The 17949-nt window shown below is 45.7% G+C and overlaps 5 protein-coding genes across 5 annotated transcripts; 3 read left to right on the top strand and 2 right to left on the bottom strand.

Annotated features, from left to right (window-relative positions):
• Nucleotides 1-1529: 1529 nt before the first annotated feature.
• Nucleotides 1530-6624, top strand: LOC122626815. The gene is made up of 12 exons (XM_043807222.1): nucleotides 1530-1745; nucleotides 2168-2277; nucleotides 2338-2687; nucleotides 2744-3113; nucleotides 3174-3348; nucleotides 3410-3817; nucleotides 4219-4449; nucleotides 4771-4880; nucleotides 4935-5284; nucleotides 5410-5779; nucleotides 5843-6017; nucleotides 6072-6624. Exons 1-12 carry the CDS (start codon nucleotides 1586-1588, stop codon nucleotides 6500-6502), a joined length of 3240 nt encoding a protein of 1079 aa, XP_043663157.1. The 5' UTR covers nucleotides 1530-1585; the 3' UTR covers nucleotides 6503-6624.
• On the bottom strand, nucleotides 6546-8631 carry LOC122623141 (maltase A1). The gene is made up of 3 exons (XM_043802116.1): nucleotides 7281-8631; nucleotides 6881-7076; nucleotides 6546-6821 (listed from the first exon to the last, which is right to left on the bottom strand). The coding sequence occupies exons 1-3, from the start codon at nucleotides 8608-8610 to the stop codon at nucleotides 6614-6616; spliced, it is 1734 nt and encodes a 577-aa protein (XP_043658051.1). The 5' UTR covers nucleotides 8611-8631; the 3' UTR covers nucleotides 6546-6613.
• Nucleotides 8632-10427: 1796 nt separating this feature from the next.
• Nucleotides 10428-12509, top strand: LOC122623158 (maltase A2). Its single transcript, XM_043802140.1, has 3 exons — nucleotides 10428-11945; nucleotides 12000-12128; nucleotides 12189-12509. Exons 1-3 carry the CDS (start codon nucleotides 10444-10446, stop codon nucleotides 12259-12261), a joined length of 1704 nt encoding a protein of 567 aa, XP_043658075.1. The 5' UTR covers nucleotides 10428-10443; the 3' UTR covers nucleotides 12262-12509.
• A 161-nt stretch (nucleotides 12510-12670) lies between these two features.
• LOC122623149 (maltase A3) lies at nucleotides 12671-14639 on the bottom strand. Its single transcript, XM_043802129.1, has 4 exons — nucleotides 14476-14639; nucleotides 13049-14414; nucleotides 12840-12983; nucleotides 12671-12776 (listed from the first exon to the last, which is right to left on the bottom strand). The coding sequence occupies exons 1-4, from the start codon at nucleotides 14621-14623 to the stop codon at nucleotides 12710-12712; spliced, it is 1725 nt and encodes a 574-aa protein (XP_043658064.1). The 5' UTR covers nucleotides 14624-14639; the 3' UTR covers nucleotides 12671-12709.
• A 923-nt stretch (nucleotides 14640-15562) lies between these two features.
• Nucleotides 15563-17656, top strand: LOC122616580 (maltase A3). The gene is made up of 5 exons (XM_043792095.1): nucleotides 15563-16387; nucleotides 16447-16503; nucleotides 16560-16758; nucleotides 16824-17275; nucleotides 17391-17656. Exons 1-5 carry the CDS (start codon nucleotides 15576-15578, stop codon nucleotides 17608-17610), a joined length of 1740 nt encoding a protein of 579 aa, XP_043648030.1. The 5' UTR covers nucleotides 15563-15575; the 3' UTR covers nucleotides 17611-17656.
• The last annotated feature ends 293 nt before the right edge of the window (nucleotides 17657-17949 follow it).

Below are 17949 nucleotides of genomic sequence, written 5' to 3'. Positions count from 1 at the left end.
ATCTGAATTTTATGCATTTTACTTATCTTTTATTGCCGTCGATAATTGATAAATATTAATATTGTGGACTACATACATGGTGGGAATTGACTCACTTAACTGATGACGTGTGGCTCTAAAGGCCGTTTTGGTATCACCAGAAGTTATGTGCCAATAAACCATTGTTAGTCGCTTTGTGATAATGAATTAGGGCGGTTGTCAAAATTTTCAACACGTAATAATTTTGAATAGGAAAATATTCGATTGACGATTCCAGAAGCAAGATAAGCAAGTGGATCGATAAGCGGTTCAATATAGTAATCAAAACAGAAGAAATAGTATTTATCTACTATCTATCCAGAAAATAATTAAAGTCCCTCATTTAATCCCTTAAAATTTCTCCTTTGCATTTCCACCAGCTGAGTAACGGGTATCAGATCGTCGGGGAACTCGACTATAGCGTTCTCTCTTGTATAGTTCCTAAAATCGAGGCATTCATACTGACAGATGGACGTGGCCAATTCGACGCAGCGCAAGTCTGTTTTCAAATGTTGCCACGCCCACTCTAACGCTAACAAACCGCCCAAAACTGCTACGCCACACTTTCTAAAAAAGTTTTAATGTTTTTTAATTATTAGTCTTGTAAATTTCTACCGATTTGCCAACAAATTTTTCCCACAAATCACACAAAACTGTCACAGCCACCTTTTTTGATATTTTCTACTAATACTCAAAAAATTTTAATATTTCACATTCGCACTTCAACTAGTTAAGTAACTGGTATCTGATACTCTGTCGGGGAACTCGAATATAGGCAAAAGGTTTTTTGGCAAATCGAGAGAAATTTACATGACTAACAAAAATGTGAAAAAATATCATAACATTGTTTATGTGTGGGCGTGGCAATTTTGGTCGGTTTGTAGGCGTTAGGGTGGACGTGGCAAAAAGTTACAAATCGATGGAAACTTACATGAGTATTTCAATACGTAATCTTAAATTTAAATCATTTCGCGCCCTATGGCTGAGTATCCGAAATGTAATACTCGAAACACCAGACAAGTGTTAAATAATTTTGCATTTTTGACATGTAAATTTGTAGTAAAGCTTACCTTGTGTTTGTGATTTCTACAAAGTTTGAAGCTTGCTGCTGATAAGGTAAGAGACACTCTCTTTGTTCTCTTCAATTTCCGAAAGAGTAATCTTTAAGGCATTCAGCAGACATAATGTGTTCATTAATGCACCCGATTTTGCTTTCTTGTTTTGAGTGAATTTTTATCTAAGTTTGTTTTAGACCATTGTAGGCTACAGTTTAAAAAAAATGAAGAGCAGTCTAGGAAACTGATGATTCGCCGTCTCATCCAACGATTAAACAGTGGGCTAAACTTAAAAAAACCTGATATTCAATCGGCAAGTCATGCTGAAAGCACCAAAATATTTACTTATATTCGGGAGACTATAGTTTGATTCGACAAACGGTAGGAAAGAGAGTAAGAGACCGGGGAACCGGCTGTAATCTCTCGTATTTAAACCGGCCGCCGGCCCAGATAGCCCCCATATTTCCAGTGTTTCGCTGGCCGATCGGTTGTCTTGGAACTCGCGATCGAAAATGTGGTTCGTGTTGTACATTTTTCTGGCCCTGCCGCTGCTGGTGGTTGCCTACCTGGAGTTGAGCACGTTCCGCCGGAGAAAAATGCTTAACAAGTTCAAAGGCCCAAGCGGCCTGCCGCTGGTGGGAAACGCCCATCAAATGGGCAAGAATCCCGCAGGTTGGTCTTCCATAGAATTCGGAAAAGTCGCAGTTTTAGAACAGCAGAGGACACACCTAAAATTACCCATCTCGAATAGCGTTGTGACTGAGGTACCTGCGCATCGTATCCACTCAGCGGCGAGGCTATTCCAGTAAGGTTATTTTGGGCCAGCGACTTTACGACCGGAAAACAAGGGTGTTAACTATCAGTTAATGGGGCATTTGCAACTGGCACTTGTAGAAATGGGCTAGTTGTAGCCTAGGTCGAGAATCGCAAATATAATGCCGAGGCCTGTATTTGTGTTGTGTAATGTACCACTGTAATTTACTGCACTAATGAATACTGAAAATCGCGTGCCAAACACAAACAATGAAAACCTATGGAATTCCGATTTTGGTACGCGATCCGCCTACTAATGGCTGTTTCTCACGTCTATATAGAAATTCTCGACAAGGTTTTCTCCTGGTGGCATCAGTATGGAAAAGACAACTTCGTCTTTTGGATTGGAACATACTCTAACGTATTGGTCACTAGCTCCAAGTACCTTGAAGTGAGTTTGCAGCGAATTCTAAACAGTCATGGTTATTCTAATACTGTCATACTTCTTTAGTTCATACTTAGCAGTCAGACGCTGATCACAAAGTCTGACATTTATCAACTAACACATCCCTGGCTGGGATTGGGTCTTCTGACCAGTACTGGCAGCAAATGGCACAAACATCGCAAGATGATCACCCCTGCCTTCCATTTCAACATCCTGCAGGACTTCCACGAGGTGATGAACGAGAACTCCACGAAGTTTATTAAGCACTTGAAGACGGTTGCTGCTGGGGACAATATCTTCGACTTCCAGGATCAGGCCCACTATCTGACCCTGGATGTTATTTGCGACACAGCTATGGGTGTGTCCATCAATGCCATGGAAAACCGCAGCTCTTCCATTGTGCAGGCCTTTAAAGAGTTAGTTTAGAACTTTAGTTGGACCATCAGATGCTATGATTCTCCACCCTTTTTAGCATGTGCTACAACATTAACATGAGAGCCTTCCACCCGCTGAAGCGCAATGAACTGCTGTATCGATTGGCACCGGACTACCCGGCCTACAGCAGGACGCTCAAGACTCTCCAGAACTTTACCAACGACATCATCGCTAAGCGCATTGAAGCCCACAAATCGGGCGCAGTTTCGGACAGTGCAGGAGATGAGTTCACGCGCAAGAAAATGGCCTTTTTGGACACCCTGCTGTCCTCCACTATCGACGGTCGTCCCCTGAACTCCAAGGAGCTGTACGAAGAGGTGTCCACATTTATGTTTGAAGGACACGATACTACCACTTCTGGAGTGTCGTTCGCTGTCTATTTGCTTTCTAGACATCAAGATGAACAGGTTCAGTGAATCGCTTGGTACGAAAAATGTTTAAATGTCTAACATCCCATTATATTGTAGCGCAAACTATTTGACGAGCAACAGGAAGTGATGGGTGATTCTGAACTGGGTCGCGATGCGACCTTCCAGGACATATCTCAAATGAAGTACTTGGACCTCTTTATCAAGGAGGCCCAGCGTGTTTATCCCAGCGTACCCTTCATTGGACGATTTACGGAGAAGGACTATGTTATAGGTAACAATTAGTTATGGCCATTTAGTACTCTTTGAATAACAGTATCCCACTGGATTTATAGACGGGGATCTCGTACCCAGGGGAACCACACTGAACTTGGGCCTCGTGATGTTGGGTTACAACGAAAAGGTGTTCAAGGATCCCCACAAGTTCCGCCCCGAGCGCTTTAATCTGGAGAAACCAGGACCTTTTGAGTATGTACCCTTCAGCGCTGGACCCCGAAACTGCATTGGTCAGAAGTTCGCACTGCTGGAGATCAAGACCGTGGTATCCAAGATCATTCGAAATTTCGAGGTGCTTCCTGCTCTGGATGAGCTTGTCTCTAAGGATGGCTATATAAGCACCACCATAGGACTACCTGATGCCGAAAGGAAGAAGCGCGATCCATACCGTCACAAATACGACCCTGTTCTGTCCGCTGTGCTGACTCTGAAATCCGAAAACGGTCTATATATTCGACTGAAGGAAAGGCACTAAAGTGCAAATTTATTGATCTCTTTGTTAAGTTTGGCGCTTGAATTTTGCTTAGCTGGGTTTTGTTTAGGTCTGAGTTCCCCACAGTTACAATTATTGGGGAGCTGTTAATGAGGCGAAATAGAACAAATACAAATACACTTAATCGGAGCAACTCGTTCTAATCTTGGGGCTATGGAGGCTTAAAAAATTTGAAATGTTAGCTTCCACACATGTAAGTCATTTATAAATAAAATGTGTATTAAGAAATAGAGTCGCAGCTTAATGGAAAGTCTTGCTGAATGCACATAAATGAGTTCAGGAGGTAATATCGCCATGGGCTCTTTACTGTTTGTGAGATACAAAGGGCGAAAGACTGAGAACTGTCTGCCACAGCCGGTTGAAGTATTTAAGCAGAGAGACATCAGGTTTCTACTCAAATCCAATTTACTCGCTGCACCGATCGGTTGTCTGCGGTCGCATTCAAAATGTGGATCGTACTGTGCGCTTTTCTTGCATTTCCACTGTTCTTGGTGACCTATTTCGAGTTTGGACTACTGCGGCGAAAGCGAATGCTGAACAAGTTCCAGGGGCCAAGTATGCTGCCTGTGGTGGGCAATGCTCATCAGGTGGGAAAAACCCCCACAGGTAAGTGCTCCATGTGATAATCTAGACAAATCTCAAAGTGATCGGGGATCAAAGTCCCTTTTTTATAAAATAACATCGCTCAATAGGTGTGTGATCACATAATAAATTTGTAGGAATGATAACACCGAGACTTTAATCGTAATTTGGTCAAGTCCGTGTGATTTTAATAGACTGAAGGTCTGTGTGGCTTAGATGTGACTAATTAATTAATTTTTCCCAGTGAAATGCATCAGTCGTGAAATGCTGTATTAAAGTCTACGACTTCTATCTAATTGTTGAGCAACTTATATTGATTTGATTTGTTTTATCTGCGGCCATTAGAGATTTTGAACCGGTTTTTTGGCTGGTGGCATGAGTACAACAAGGATAACTTTCGTTTTTGGATAGGCTTCCACTCGAATATAATGGTCACTAGTCCCAAATACATGGAGGTGAGTGTAACCAGTTAATTTCGCAAAGGACCGTACAATGCAGCTTTGGCACAGTTTATACTTAGCAGTCATACCCTGATATCCAAGTCTGATGTATATGATCTCACTCATCCCTGGCTGGGAATGGGTCTCCTCACCAGTACTGGCAGCAAATGGCACAAACACCGCAAGATGATAACACCAGCCTTCCACTTCAACATCCTGCAGGACTTTCACGAGGTCATGAACGAGAACTCCACGAAGTTCATAGATCATCTAAAGAAGGTGGCAGACGGAGGCAACATCTTCGACTTTCAGGAAGAGGCACATTACTTGACTCTGGACGTTATTTGCGATACAGCTATGGGTGTGTCCATCAATGCCATGGAGAACCGAAGTTCGTCAGTTGTGCAGGCCTTTAAGGAGTATGTATTATGGTATATGTATTATATGATATAAATGCGCTTAAGCGTATAAAATGAAACACTCGAAATAATTATAATTATTTGCTTAATCTATATGTAAAGGCATGTTTTTTGTTTACTTGTAGTATTACTTACACCATCAAGATGAGAGCCTTTAGTCCGTGGAAGCGCAACAAATACCTATTTCGTTTTGCTCCTGAATATCCAGAATATTCAAGAACTCTGAAAACCCTCCAGGACTTTACCAATGAGATAATAACGAAGAGAATCGAAGTGCGAAAGTCAGGGCTTGACTCAGGCATCAAACCTGATGAGTTTTCCCGCAAGAAAATGGCCTTTTTGGACACTCTGCTGTGGTCCACAGTGGATGGACGTCCTCTGACTTCCCAAGAGCTTTACGAAGAAGTTTCCACCTTTATGTTTGAAGGGCATGACACAACTACATCAGCTGTTGGTTTTGCAGTCTACTTACTTTCCCGACATCAAGATGAACAGGTATCCGATTTGATGAACTAGTTTATGAAGCGAATTGATTAATATATTACTTTCGGGTTGCAGAAAAAATTATTTACCGAGCAGTGCGAAGTAATGGGCGCTCATGAACTTGGTCGGGATGCCACTTTCCAGGAGATATCCACAATGAAACATTTGGATTTGTTTATAAAGGAGGCGCAACGTCTTTATCCGAGTGTTCCTTTCATTGGTCGCTTTACTGAGAAGGACTACGTAATTGGTAAGGCTCATGCACATATTTAAGCGTTATTAGTAATACAGGATTTATGTTTAGATGGCGACATTGTGCCGAAGGGCACGACGTTGAACTTGGGCCTTCTTATGTTGGGATACAATGACCGTGTTTTCAAGGATCCTCACAAGTTCCAACCGGACCGCTTCGACCGGGTGAAACCAGGACCTTTTGACTATGTGCCCTTCAGTGCTGGTCCCCGGAATTGTATTGGACAGAAGTTCGCACTGCTTGAAATCAAGACTGTGGTGTCCAAAATCATTCGAAATTTCGAGGTGCTGCCAGCTTTGGATGAGCTCGTTTCTAAGGATGGCTATATAAGTACAACTCTAGGTCTTCCCCCGGCGGAGAAGAAGAAGCGTGATGCTCTCATCCATAACTATGATCCAATTTTGTCGGCTTCCATGACTCTGAAGTCCGAAAATGGTCTGCATCTGCGCATGAAGCAAAGGCTTGTACGTGATAGTACGTAAATAAACTTTTGCATACTCATAGGCGACGTCTTTTTAAACCTTGTTAACATGTAGAATTCACACTTTATTTAACATCGCTACTTTATTGTCACTTATTTGAATAAAACTAGCTTAGACTGCCACAAGGACGGTGCCCACATAGGGATTGGCAACGAACTCCGAAGATTTGATAACATCGCCATCGATGTACTGGGAACTCAAGGAAGTGGTGATCACCTCCGCCTGGCTGCCCAGTCCGTAATACTTGGTCAGGTCCAAGGTTTTGGAGGTGCTGCCCAAATTGAGAACGATCACATAGAGATCGCTGCCGTCCTTTTGACTATTTGAAAGAGAAGCAGTTAGTAATCGAGGCTTTCTTTTAAAGATTACTAGACCAACCGTGAGTAGATGAGCACATCGTCGTCGATTGCCTGAATGCTGAGTTCTCCCTGGCGAAAAGATGGTTCCTTGCGGACGCGCACCAGTTTCTTGAAGATCTGCAGATGGGAACGTGGAGCACGCAGCTGCTGCAGGGCGTTGTTGGTTTTGTAGTCATCAGCCACTGGTAACCAGGTGTGATCGGCACTGGTGAAGCCTAATTATGATATATATAAGTGGAATATGAATAGGAACTGTAAAGGAATAGGAAGCCACTGATTTAAAGTGCTGCAGTGTCAATATCAAATAGCCCTTCAATGGGATGATTTCGGAATCTGTGCAACGTAATCAACCAAATGTTTTGATTCCTATCAGTGACATTTTTTCATATTACACAGAGTAATTATGGATAAATACATACCCGCTTTGGAGGAGGCGTCCCACTGGTAAGGAGATCGCTCAGGGTCCCTGGATCGGGCGTAGTAGTTGTCGGGATCGGAGTTGCAGGCATTCGGGTCCACGGTGTCCTCCCAGCTGATCCAGACGTCGGTCATGCCCAGCTCCTCTCCATTGTAGGTGACCGCGTGACCGGGCAGAGTCTGCAGCAGGATGTTGATGAGGTCGGTGCGCTGGACACCAAATCGGGAAGCCACTCGCTTGTTGTCGTGGTTTCCCAGCACCCAGTTGGCATAAACGCCGGCGGGCATGGCGTCCATCCACTTCTTAATGTGATCTACGTAGTCTCCGGCCTTAGAAGCGTTGTTGATGTTGGAAAGGAAGTCAAAGTTGAAGGGAATATGGGAGCCGTTCCTTATTCCATTTCCGTAATACGCCATCATGTTTTCGAAGCTGGTGTACGCCTCCGTCATCAGAAGCCTCTGATCGCCGCCGTGCTCCACATGAAACTCATCCACCAACTCTCGCCACTGGTACACCATGTCAATTGTTTCCGGCTGGTCCTGTGTATAGATGTGCTGGGTGTAGCAGTGGTCGTCAGGGTCGGGACAGTTCACGGAGTCGTTGGTCAAAGGCTCATCCGGATACTGGTTGTAGCGATCGAGGTCCACCTCAAACAAGTAAGGAACTGCATCGATGCGGAATCCGGAGACTCCTTTTCCCAGCCAGAAGCGAATCACGTTCTTCATTTCATTAACCACGGCCGGATTGCGATAGTTGAGGTCGGCCTGCTGGATGGCGAACTGGTGAAGGTAGTACTGCTGGCGCACATCGTTCCACTCCCAGGCGCTGTAGCGAAACTCTGAGTTCCAGTTGCTCGGCGGCTCCCGCTCACCGGTCTCGTTGTTGATCTTGCCATCGTGCCAGATGTAGAAGTCCTTGTAGACGGGGTCACTGTCCACCGACTTGGTGAACCATTCGTTTTCGGTACTGGAGTGGTTTGGCACGAAGTCTAGAATGATCTTGATGCCCACCTCCTTGGCCTTTGCGATCATGCGCTCGAAGTCCTCCATGGTTCCGTATTCGGGCTGGATCTGGTAGAAGTCCGAAATGTCGTAGCCAAAGTCTACCATGGGTGACTTGAAAATGGGCGACAGCCAGGTGCCCGTAAAGCCGATGTCTTTCAGATACTGCAACTTTTCGGTGACCCCGTTCAGATCGCCAATGCCGTCTGCGTCGGAATCCCGGAAGGAGCGCGGGTAGATCTGGTAATAGTTTCCACTTTCCCACCACTCGGTGGCTCCCACCAAGCCAACGAAGGCCACGAATAGACACGCAGCTGATTGCGGGCGCATTTTGATCGATTTTGTTCGGGCTGGAGAGCTGACAGCGCCTTTTATACCAGTCGATAAGGTGGCTTCTATCGAGATCTGGCCATTTTGAGTGGCCATTTGAATTGCTGTGCAAACAGCTCCCATGAGTTCTCAGGGTGCTCATGTCGAACCGAAACTGTCATTGTTTTCATACTCCCAGCGAAGCTTTACGTAAAGCGATTAACCCACTCCCGAATGTCTTTTGATTGCTGGAAAAATACCGATTTTTGTGACAAATATCTTCCTGAATTATTTGTTTGCGCGTTACTAGTATAGTAAACGGGTGTACTAGGTTTGGAAAAAATTATTTACATTGATATTATTATTATGATTATTAAAGATTATTATGATATAAAGAGATAGAAAGTTGAGAAAGAGATTGTATGTTCTAGAGACGCTAATACATCTAATTTATTTATACTTAACTACAGTTTAGGATAAAAATATAAAATGAATTAACTTTTACGTAAGAAGTTATAAGCAATTCTTCCGCGGCTAGGTGCAGCCCTTGTCCATGTCTAAAACAGATGTCTTGCTGTTGTGTATATGTGGGTAACGGGTATCTTATAGTCGCTGCACTCGTCTTTAGCGTTCTCTCTTGTTTTTGTTATGGTAGGGCTTTGAAGTGGGCATTAGTCACCTGATAAGAGCAGCAGACAAATCCTACTCCTTCAACTACAAGCAAACAAGCTGGAAAATTGTGATTAATTGACACTTAACAATACTGTGGAAATGTTTTAAGATAACCTTGCGGATGTTTTGGGGGCATTTTAATCGCGTGACAATACATAATCATCGTTGCAATATTATCTAAACTACTGTCAGTATCAGCGTAGTCGAAATCCACATGTTAAGCTGTTCGAATAAAATACTTCCAGATTTTAATTTTAGATCTAGGCCGTATTAACTCGTAGCTTTTATTGATCAATTATACGCGGTACTCCTAAAGTATACCATCTATACTATAATCGTTTAGAAGTAAATCACCAGGCTGCACTAGTGAGTAATTTAAAAAAGAGTATTTACTTCTTAATTTCTTCTACATTTCTCCCTCTACCTTAAAAGTTAACTAAAAGTATAATTGTCAATTGTATATATTTATATATATAGCTAATTTAGCCTTTTGATATTACTGCTGCTTTAGTGTTGAATCATCTTCTTTTGCAAGGCTTAAAGAAATGAATTAGCACGCGTTTCAATGTAAATGGAAATACTACAGGTGGTTTCATGAGTAAGTGTATTTCCAAACGCTTATCATGAAAACAAAAACAACCCCTTAAACTGCAGCTAGAGTTGGATCAAGAATTCTACGTACAATTTATGTTATAATCTTTTGTGTACCCTGTGCCATAAGACGGTGGAAATGTTTTAATAATATCGAACTTTTACATTAGGATATGTTTTAAATACAATGTTGACATTAATGCCTAAAGAGTAAGCTAGATTTTTGTTATGGATCAAAATACAAAAGAGAACGAGAAATCTTGTATTTTTACAATACTGTAAAAATGTCAAAAATAGTAATAATAATACAGGCATACTTGAGATTATCAGACTAGTCATCAGTTCATATCTTTAACAATCGTACTTATTTGCACTTGTACGACACTTTGCCGAATAGTGGAATATGCAACAAAAACAGAGCTATTGAGAGCGGGAAAGACCAGTCCGCTGTTATTTAATCTAGCAAGTATGCGATAAAAGTGATAGATTACCAGTTGGCTGGTGCAATTGTGCCTTATCGGCTCCACAATCGCTAAATGGCCGGCAATTGGTATTAGCAAATTGAGTTTGGCCCACTCAAAAGCTATCGAAATGCCAAAGTGGGCACATCTCGGCCTAGCGGTTCTCCTTTTAATTTCCACCACCCTGGGGGGAGCTGCGGACATCGATTGGTGGGAGAACGCCTCGCTTTACCAGATATATCCGCGCTCCTTCCAGGACAGCGATGGCGATGGCATCGGGGACCTGAAAGGCATTACTTCGAGATTGGGCTATCTCAAGGAAATAGGCATCACGGCCACCTGGCTGTCGCCCATTTTCACCTCGCCCATGTCGGATTTCGGATACGACATCTCCAACTTCTACGACATCGATCCGATATTCGGCACTCTCGACGATTTCGATGCCCTTATAGTGGAGGCCAAGTCGCTGGGCGTAAAGATCATCCTCGACTTTGTACCCAACCACTCCAGTGACGAGAACTTGTGGTTTGAAAAGTCCGTGAATCGCGAGGAAGGATACGACGACTTCTACGTGTGGGACGATGGAAAGCTGAACGAGGAAACTGGTGAAAGAGATCCTCCTTCTAATTGGGTCAGTGTGTTCAGTGGACCCATGTGGACGTGGAACGAAAAGCGCCAGCAGTTCTTCCTGCATCAGTTTCAGGTGAAGCAGCCGGATCTAAACTTTAGCAATCCAATGGTTAGGGAGCACATGCTGGATGTCTTGAAGTTTTGGCTGGACCGCGGAGTCGATGGATTCCGTATTGATGCAGTTCCACACATCTACGAGCACCGCAATGCCGACGGCTCCTATCCGGATGAACCTGTTAGCGGTTGGGGCAGTGACCCCAACGCCTACGACTACCACGACCACATCTACACCAAGGATCAGCCGGCCACGGTGGATCTCATGTACGAGTGGCGGGAGTTTTTGGATAACTATCGGGCGCAGAATGGAGGCGAATCACGGGTTCTTCTGGCCGAGGCCTATTCTTCCGTGGAGACACTGAGTGCTTATTTCGGAAACAGCACCCATCAGGGTACCCAGCTGCCCATGAACTTCCAGTTGATGTATCTCAGTGGCTACTCAACCGCGGAGGATGTTGTGGGATCCATCGACTACTGGATGGATACCATGTGGAAGGAGCACCAGACGGCCAACTGGGTTGTTGGTAATCACGACACCAACAGAGTGGCTGATCGTATGGGAGCTCACAAAGTGGATTTGCTCAATGTGATTGTAAACGCCCTGCCAGGAGCTTCGGTGACCTACTACGGCGAGGAAATCGGCATGTCCAACGTGGACGTGGAGTGCACCGGCGACTCTTGCGAGGATCGCGATGGAGAGCGCACGCCAATGCAGTGGACAGCTGGAAAGAACGCCGACTTCTCTGATGGGGAGTCTACCTGGCTGCCACTAAGCCCCGAATATCAGAGGTACAATGTGCAGACTGAGCGCGGGGTTTCCAGATCTTCCCTGAACATCTTCAAGGGTCTTCAAGCTCTTAAGAGCAGTGCCGCCTTTATTGCGTTTAAGGAGGATGGGGGTTTCTCCTATGAGGCGGTGACGAAACAAGTTCTACAGATCATTCGGTAGGTGAAGCAATTCCTCTTTTAAAGCGTATCTAAGGCTCAGATATCCTACAGCACAAACAAGATCAGCGAGGAGTACAGAATTCTGGTCAACATGGGCAACGATATTGAAATCCTCGATGGGCTGGCCTCCAAAACCTACGAGTATGTGCTGGCCACAGCCTTCTCCACACACTATCCGGGGTAAGTTTTCTCTACTTTCTTGTTTTCTATACTTTTAACTTACTTAAAACCATTTTTCAGGCAAAAAGCAGATCTGTCAGCGAGAATCATTCTCATGCCCTATGAAGCAGTCGTTTTACGATGGTTGGCTTAACTTCTCGTACTTAATTTGTTGTTTCAATAAGTACTTGTTTTTTTCCTGTTAATCAGTCGAATCAATCGAATGCCATTGGGGTCCCCCATAAAGATAGGTTCTGTTTCTGTCAGAAATATATTAACCCGAACTTTTGAGTGCCTATTACCACACCTAGATTTTATAGACACCCACTTAAGATATGGGCATTTGGCCTTAGCTATCGCCATGGATTAATCTGGAAATAAACGTATTCGATAGTAATCGTACGAATTTAGTTATTGCCTAATTGATCAACAAATTACGCGACTATTATTCAAAACTTTCAGTGGGGCGGTTTTTAATCAGTGCCTATACAACTTGACATGGGGCCAACATAAAGATAAGCACAGTGAGTTGAGTAAGTTAATGAAGTTGTGCGATCAACAAATTTGTGTGTTATTCTTTATTAAGCACCTATTATATTAGTTTACACTGTGCTCAGCACAACTGCTTCCTTGGGCAACAGCAGCACGGAGTTGGCAAATGTAAGGTCGCTAAAACGAGGAAAATGGTTAGTACTTTGTGGGTAAATATGTGTTTTGGAGTCTTGTGCTTACTTCTTGCGACGCACGCTCTTATCATTCACCACCACGTATTGCAGTTGTGTGGAAATGGAGGTAAAGACGGAGTCCAAGTCGATCGATTCGACATCATCGTTGATGTTGATGAGGGTGATGTAGGATTTATAGCCTGCCAGGGTTCTGTTAACAAGGAAGTCAAGTCAACATCATGTCTATGGGTAAACTATACGATTGTTCCAGCTTACCGCTTGAAGGCCAACACGTTAGGACCAATGGCTGTAACGGAGACATCGCCCTGCTTCAAAGTAGGCTCATCACGCAGAGCTCGCAGCTGCTTGTACACGTTCAGGTGGCTCAGGGCGATTCCACGCTCCTTCTTCACATTGACCAACTTGTAGTCGCTGGCGACCGGCAGCCAGGTGACTGAGGCGTTGGAGAATCCGGCGTTGACCTCGTCGCTCCACTGGAAAGGAGTTCGCACTGGGTCGCGGGTGAGGCGCTCGAACTCCTGCTCGTTCGATTGACAGGCCTGTGGGTCCACGGTGTCCTCCCAGCTGATCCAAACGTCGGTCATGCCCATCTCCTCGCCCTGGTAGGTCACACTCACGCCGGGCAAGCCCATGATGATCATGTTGCAGGCGTCGATGCGATCGGCGCCCAAACGGGAGCCAATGCGACTCTGGTCGTGGTTGCCGAACACCCAGTTGGCCACCTGACCTTCTGGCATGTTGTCCAGCCAGTTGTGGATCAGCTCCGAGTAGTGGTAGGCATCGGAGCTGTAGCTGATCTTGGCCAGCAGCTCGAAATTGAAGGGGATCTGGGAGCCCAGGTGGGTGCCGTTTCCGTAGTACTGCATCAACACATCCAGGGGGGAGTAGGCCTCGGTGAGCAGGACGCGGTCGTCGCCACCCAACTCGGCGTCTATCTCCTCGATCACATCGCGGAAAGCGTACACCAGCTCCAGTGTCTCGGGTTGATCGGTGGTGTAGATGTGCTGCAGGTAGGTGTAGTCCTCGGGATCGCTCACATCCTCGTTCCGGGGTTCATCGGGCCAGTTGCCGTCGGCATCAGCTGGAATTTCGTAGACATGGGGCACAGCGTCGATGCGGAAGCCGTAAGCTCCTTTTCGCAGCCAGAAGCGCAGCACGTCCTTCATGGCTTCAACGACCTTGGGGTTGCGGTAGTTCAGATCGGGCTGCTTGGCGTGGAATTGGTGGAGGTAGTACGCCTGCCGTTGCTCGTTCCAGGTCCACATGGATCCGCGGAACACGGAGAGCCAGTTGGTGGGTGGCTGGCGGATGCCGTTGACCACCTTGCCGGTGTGCCACACGTAGAAATCCTTGTACTCCTCCTCGCCAGCGGCTGATCGGATGAACCAGTCGCACTCGTCACTAGTGTGGTTGGGCACAAAGTCCAGAATGATCTTGATGTCCAGCTCTTTGGCGCGCGCAAGGAGCGCCTCGAAATCCTCCATTGTGCCGAAGATGGGATCAATTCCTTTAAGATCAGCCACATCGTAGCCGAAATCAGCCATGGGCGAGGTGAAGATCGGAGACAACCAAGTGGCTGTAATGCCGATTTCCTTCAGGTAAGGTAGCTGTTGCGTAATACCTGATTGCGAGGGTGAAGTGAGATAAAGCCTACATATAAAGCTTTCGAGCCGCTTACTCACCAATGAGATCGCCTACGCCGTCGCCGTCGCTATCCTTAAAAGATCTGGGATATATCTGGTAGAACTGACCCGTCTTCCACCAGCCAACCTCCGCCAGTGAAGGTAGAGCCAAAGCCAAAAGGCAGGAGAGCACCAGCAACTTGTACATGGCTCCCACTAAATCGATCGATTGCCAATGGCCAGAGGGATTATAAGGTGCCTCTATTTAAGCATACCGCCCACACTGATAAGGTGGCGATAAACCCACCATATAGCAAACTATTTCTGATTAGCTCCGAGGGGCTGGCAGATTTACGATCGCACGACACTACGAATTGGTTCTAATGTGGAATTTATTGAAGCCAAATTTGCGGCTGTTTTGCGGCCAGCTCACGCCCGAAGATCATGAGACAGATTGGCTGGAAAATGAATCCAACTGCATAGCTATATCTTATCGGGCGACTCAGTTCTTGGATTTCGCAGGGGGGAGTAATTTATTGGCCTACTTGGTCTTTCGGGACCATAATAATAAAAGTGGGTGAATGGGGGGTTCAAGGTTGTGATAACTGATTTGGTTAGAATGATTCAATAACTGAAACTGTATGAGTGTAGGTCACAATAGAGCTGATGTAGACATTTCGATTGATGTTCGTTGATTTTAGACCACGTTCGTCAATTAGGGCGTCACCAGCTCTGGAAACACATTAAAATCTTATCAAATACTTTAAATTTCATTACTGGAACAAATAAATTATAAGTTAAGTTCAGTAAATGAATCCTTGGGGAATACCCGTCAATATAAAAAAATATATCTCTTTAAATTATTGCCGTATGACTTAGACTTGTTTTTTTTGGTGAAAATAACAAAAAGAAAAAAACGTATGATCCCCATACTATGTATGGTCACATATAGTATTATAACTATCGTAATTAGTTACTGAATCACTCAACCTAACTTGTACAAAATATCTCCCATTCTTATTTTGGAGTCAAAGGTTTCATTATATATTTTCCCCAGGTGGCCATACAGGCTTTCGCACCGAAGAGTTTGAAACGATAAGACCTGTAGATTATCGCCGTATATAAGAGACCGATTGCAATCATACCACTTACAGTTAGCAATGACCACTTGGACTAGCTTGTTCCTGCTTTTGGGCCTTGGCCTTTTGGCTGTCGATGCCGCGGCGCCCTGGTGGAAGACTGCTTCCTTCTACCAGATCTACCCCAGATCCTTCAAGGACAGTGACGGAGATGGAATCGGAGACTTGAACGGAGTGACCGAGAAGCTGGAGTACCTTAAGGAGATCGGTGTGACCGCCACCTGGCTGTCTCCTTTTCTGAAGTCCCCGATGGCCGACTTCGGTTACGATATTTCCGATTTCAAGGCGGTCGATCCTCTTTTCGGAACGATGGAGGACTTCGAGAATATGGTCTCCCGCGCCAAGGAGCTGGGTGTCAAGATTATTCTCGACTTCGTGCCCAATCATTCCAGCGATGAGTGCGACTGGTTCCTCCGTTCGGCTGCCGGCGAGGAGGAGTATAAAGACTACTACATCTGGCACGCGGGGCTCCTTAATGAGGACGGAACCCGTCGCCCGCCCACCAACTGGGTGAGCGTCTTCCGCGGCAGCGCATGGGAGTGGCACGAGGGTCGCCAGGAGTACTACCTGCATCAGTTCCACAAGAAGCAGCCGGACTTCAACTTCCGTAATCCCGTGGTGCGCGAGGAGATGAACAACGTGCTGCGCTTCTGGCTGGAAAAAGGCGTCGACGGGTTCCGCGTGGATGCCATCTACCATGCCTTTGAGATTGAGGCCGATGAGGACGGAAACTATCCCGATGAGCCCCGCAACGATTGGACCGACGATCCAGATGAGTACGGATACACCCACAAGATCTATACTGTGGATCAGCCAGAGACCCCGCACCTGGTGTACGTTTGGATGGTTACGGGTATATCCAGAATCTCAATTAAGCTTTCTTTATTTACAGATACGAATGGCGCCAAATCCTTGAGCAGTTCCAGGCTGACAACGGCGGTGATGAGCGGTGAGTCTTGGACTTACCTGTAAATGGGGAATTAGTATCACGTTTGCATATTATAGCATTTTGATGGTCGAGACCTGGTCCCCAATTGAAATCGTAATGCATTACTATGGCAACGAAACCGCCGATGGAGCCCAGATACCGTTCAACTTCCAGCTGATAAGCAATCTGTACTACGATTCCGATGCCTATCACTACGAGTACTTGATTAACAATTGGCTTAATCTGATGCCCGAGGGCAAGAGCGCCAACTGGGTGGTAAGCTAGCAAGCGATTATCAATATTTCAAGACTAATAACCAATAATTACCCCCCCGTAAACAGATCGGTAACCACGACAAGAACCGCGTGGGCTCTCGATTCGGAGCCGATCGAGTGGACCTCTTCAACATCCTGCTGCTTACTCTGCCCGGCTGCAGCATCACTTACCAAGGCGAGGAGCTGGGCATGCTCGACGGCTATGTGTCCTGGGAAGACACCGTGGATCCGCAGGCCTGCAACGGCTACGAGGCCAACTACATGGATAACTCCCGCGACCCAGCCCGCACTCCGATGCACTGGTCGGATGAGACGATGGCTGGATTCACCACTGGCAAGAGCACCTGGCTGCCGGTGTCTACGGACTATCGCCAGAGGAACGTGAAGACCGAGCGCGGCGTGTCCTTGAGCCACCTGAACGTGTTCAAGCGTCTGCAGCAACTCCGGCAGGAGCCCAGCATTGTGGAAGGATCCGCCGAGGTCAAGGCTGTTAGTAACTACGTCCTGGCCGTCAAGCGGTGAGTTCACGAATTATACTTTCCTCTACTAGTACAACAGCACCGCTTATTGCGAGTGTTAGTCCTAATTGCAATTAAATTACAAATTAAACGTTCCAAATTCTATTCCTTGTAGCCACCTGCTCGGCGACTACGTATACATCTCTCTGTTCAACATCTTCGACTCCATCGAGAATGTGAACCTGTCCAGTGTGTTTGGCAGCCTGCCCGCCAAGTTCCAGTACGCCCTGGTCACCGAGAAGTCCATCAAGAAGGTCGGCGACCAGGTGACCGCCGGCAGCGTCACCCTCATGCCCCACGAGGCCATTGTGCTCCGCTCCACAACAACGGCTTAGTTTACTCCCCCTCGTGATGAATTAAACAAACACTTTAAAAGCTTTATGATTCAACTCTCCTCAATGACCTCTCCCCTTCAGTGTCGATAAAAATTCCTGTCATCTCTCGATTAGGTAGCCATTGGGCACTTTGATAGCCCATGTACTCATGTGGGTATTTATGTAGATAATTCCAACCGCTAAGAAGTTACAAACTCTTTGTTTTAGGAAACTCTGTTTATTTTTTACAATTGTACTAAGTGCAAAGGCTTTTTTGTGCTTATTGGGGCGAGATTTGTCTTAGAAGCGCCATGGGAATGGACTAGATATGTTTTTATAGAACTCTCAATGCTTTTGGGT

Source organism: Drosophila teissieri, chromosome 2L (genome assembly GCF_016746235.2).
Source record: "Drosophila teissieri strain GT53w chromosome 2L, Prin_Dtei_1.1, whole genome shotgun sequence".
Taxonomy (NCBI): Eukaryota; Metazoa; Arthropoda; class Insecta; order Diptera; family Drosophilidae; genus Drosophila; species Drosophila teissieri.
This window is presented reverse-complemented; position numbering and strand designations above follow the sequence as displayed.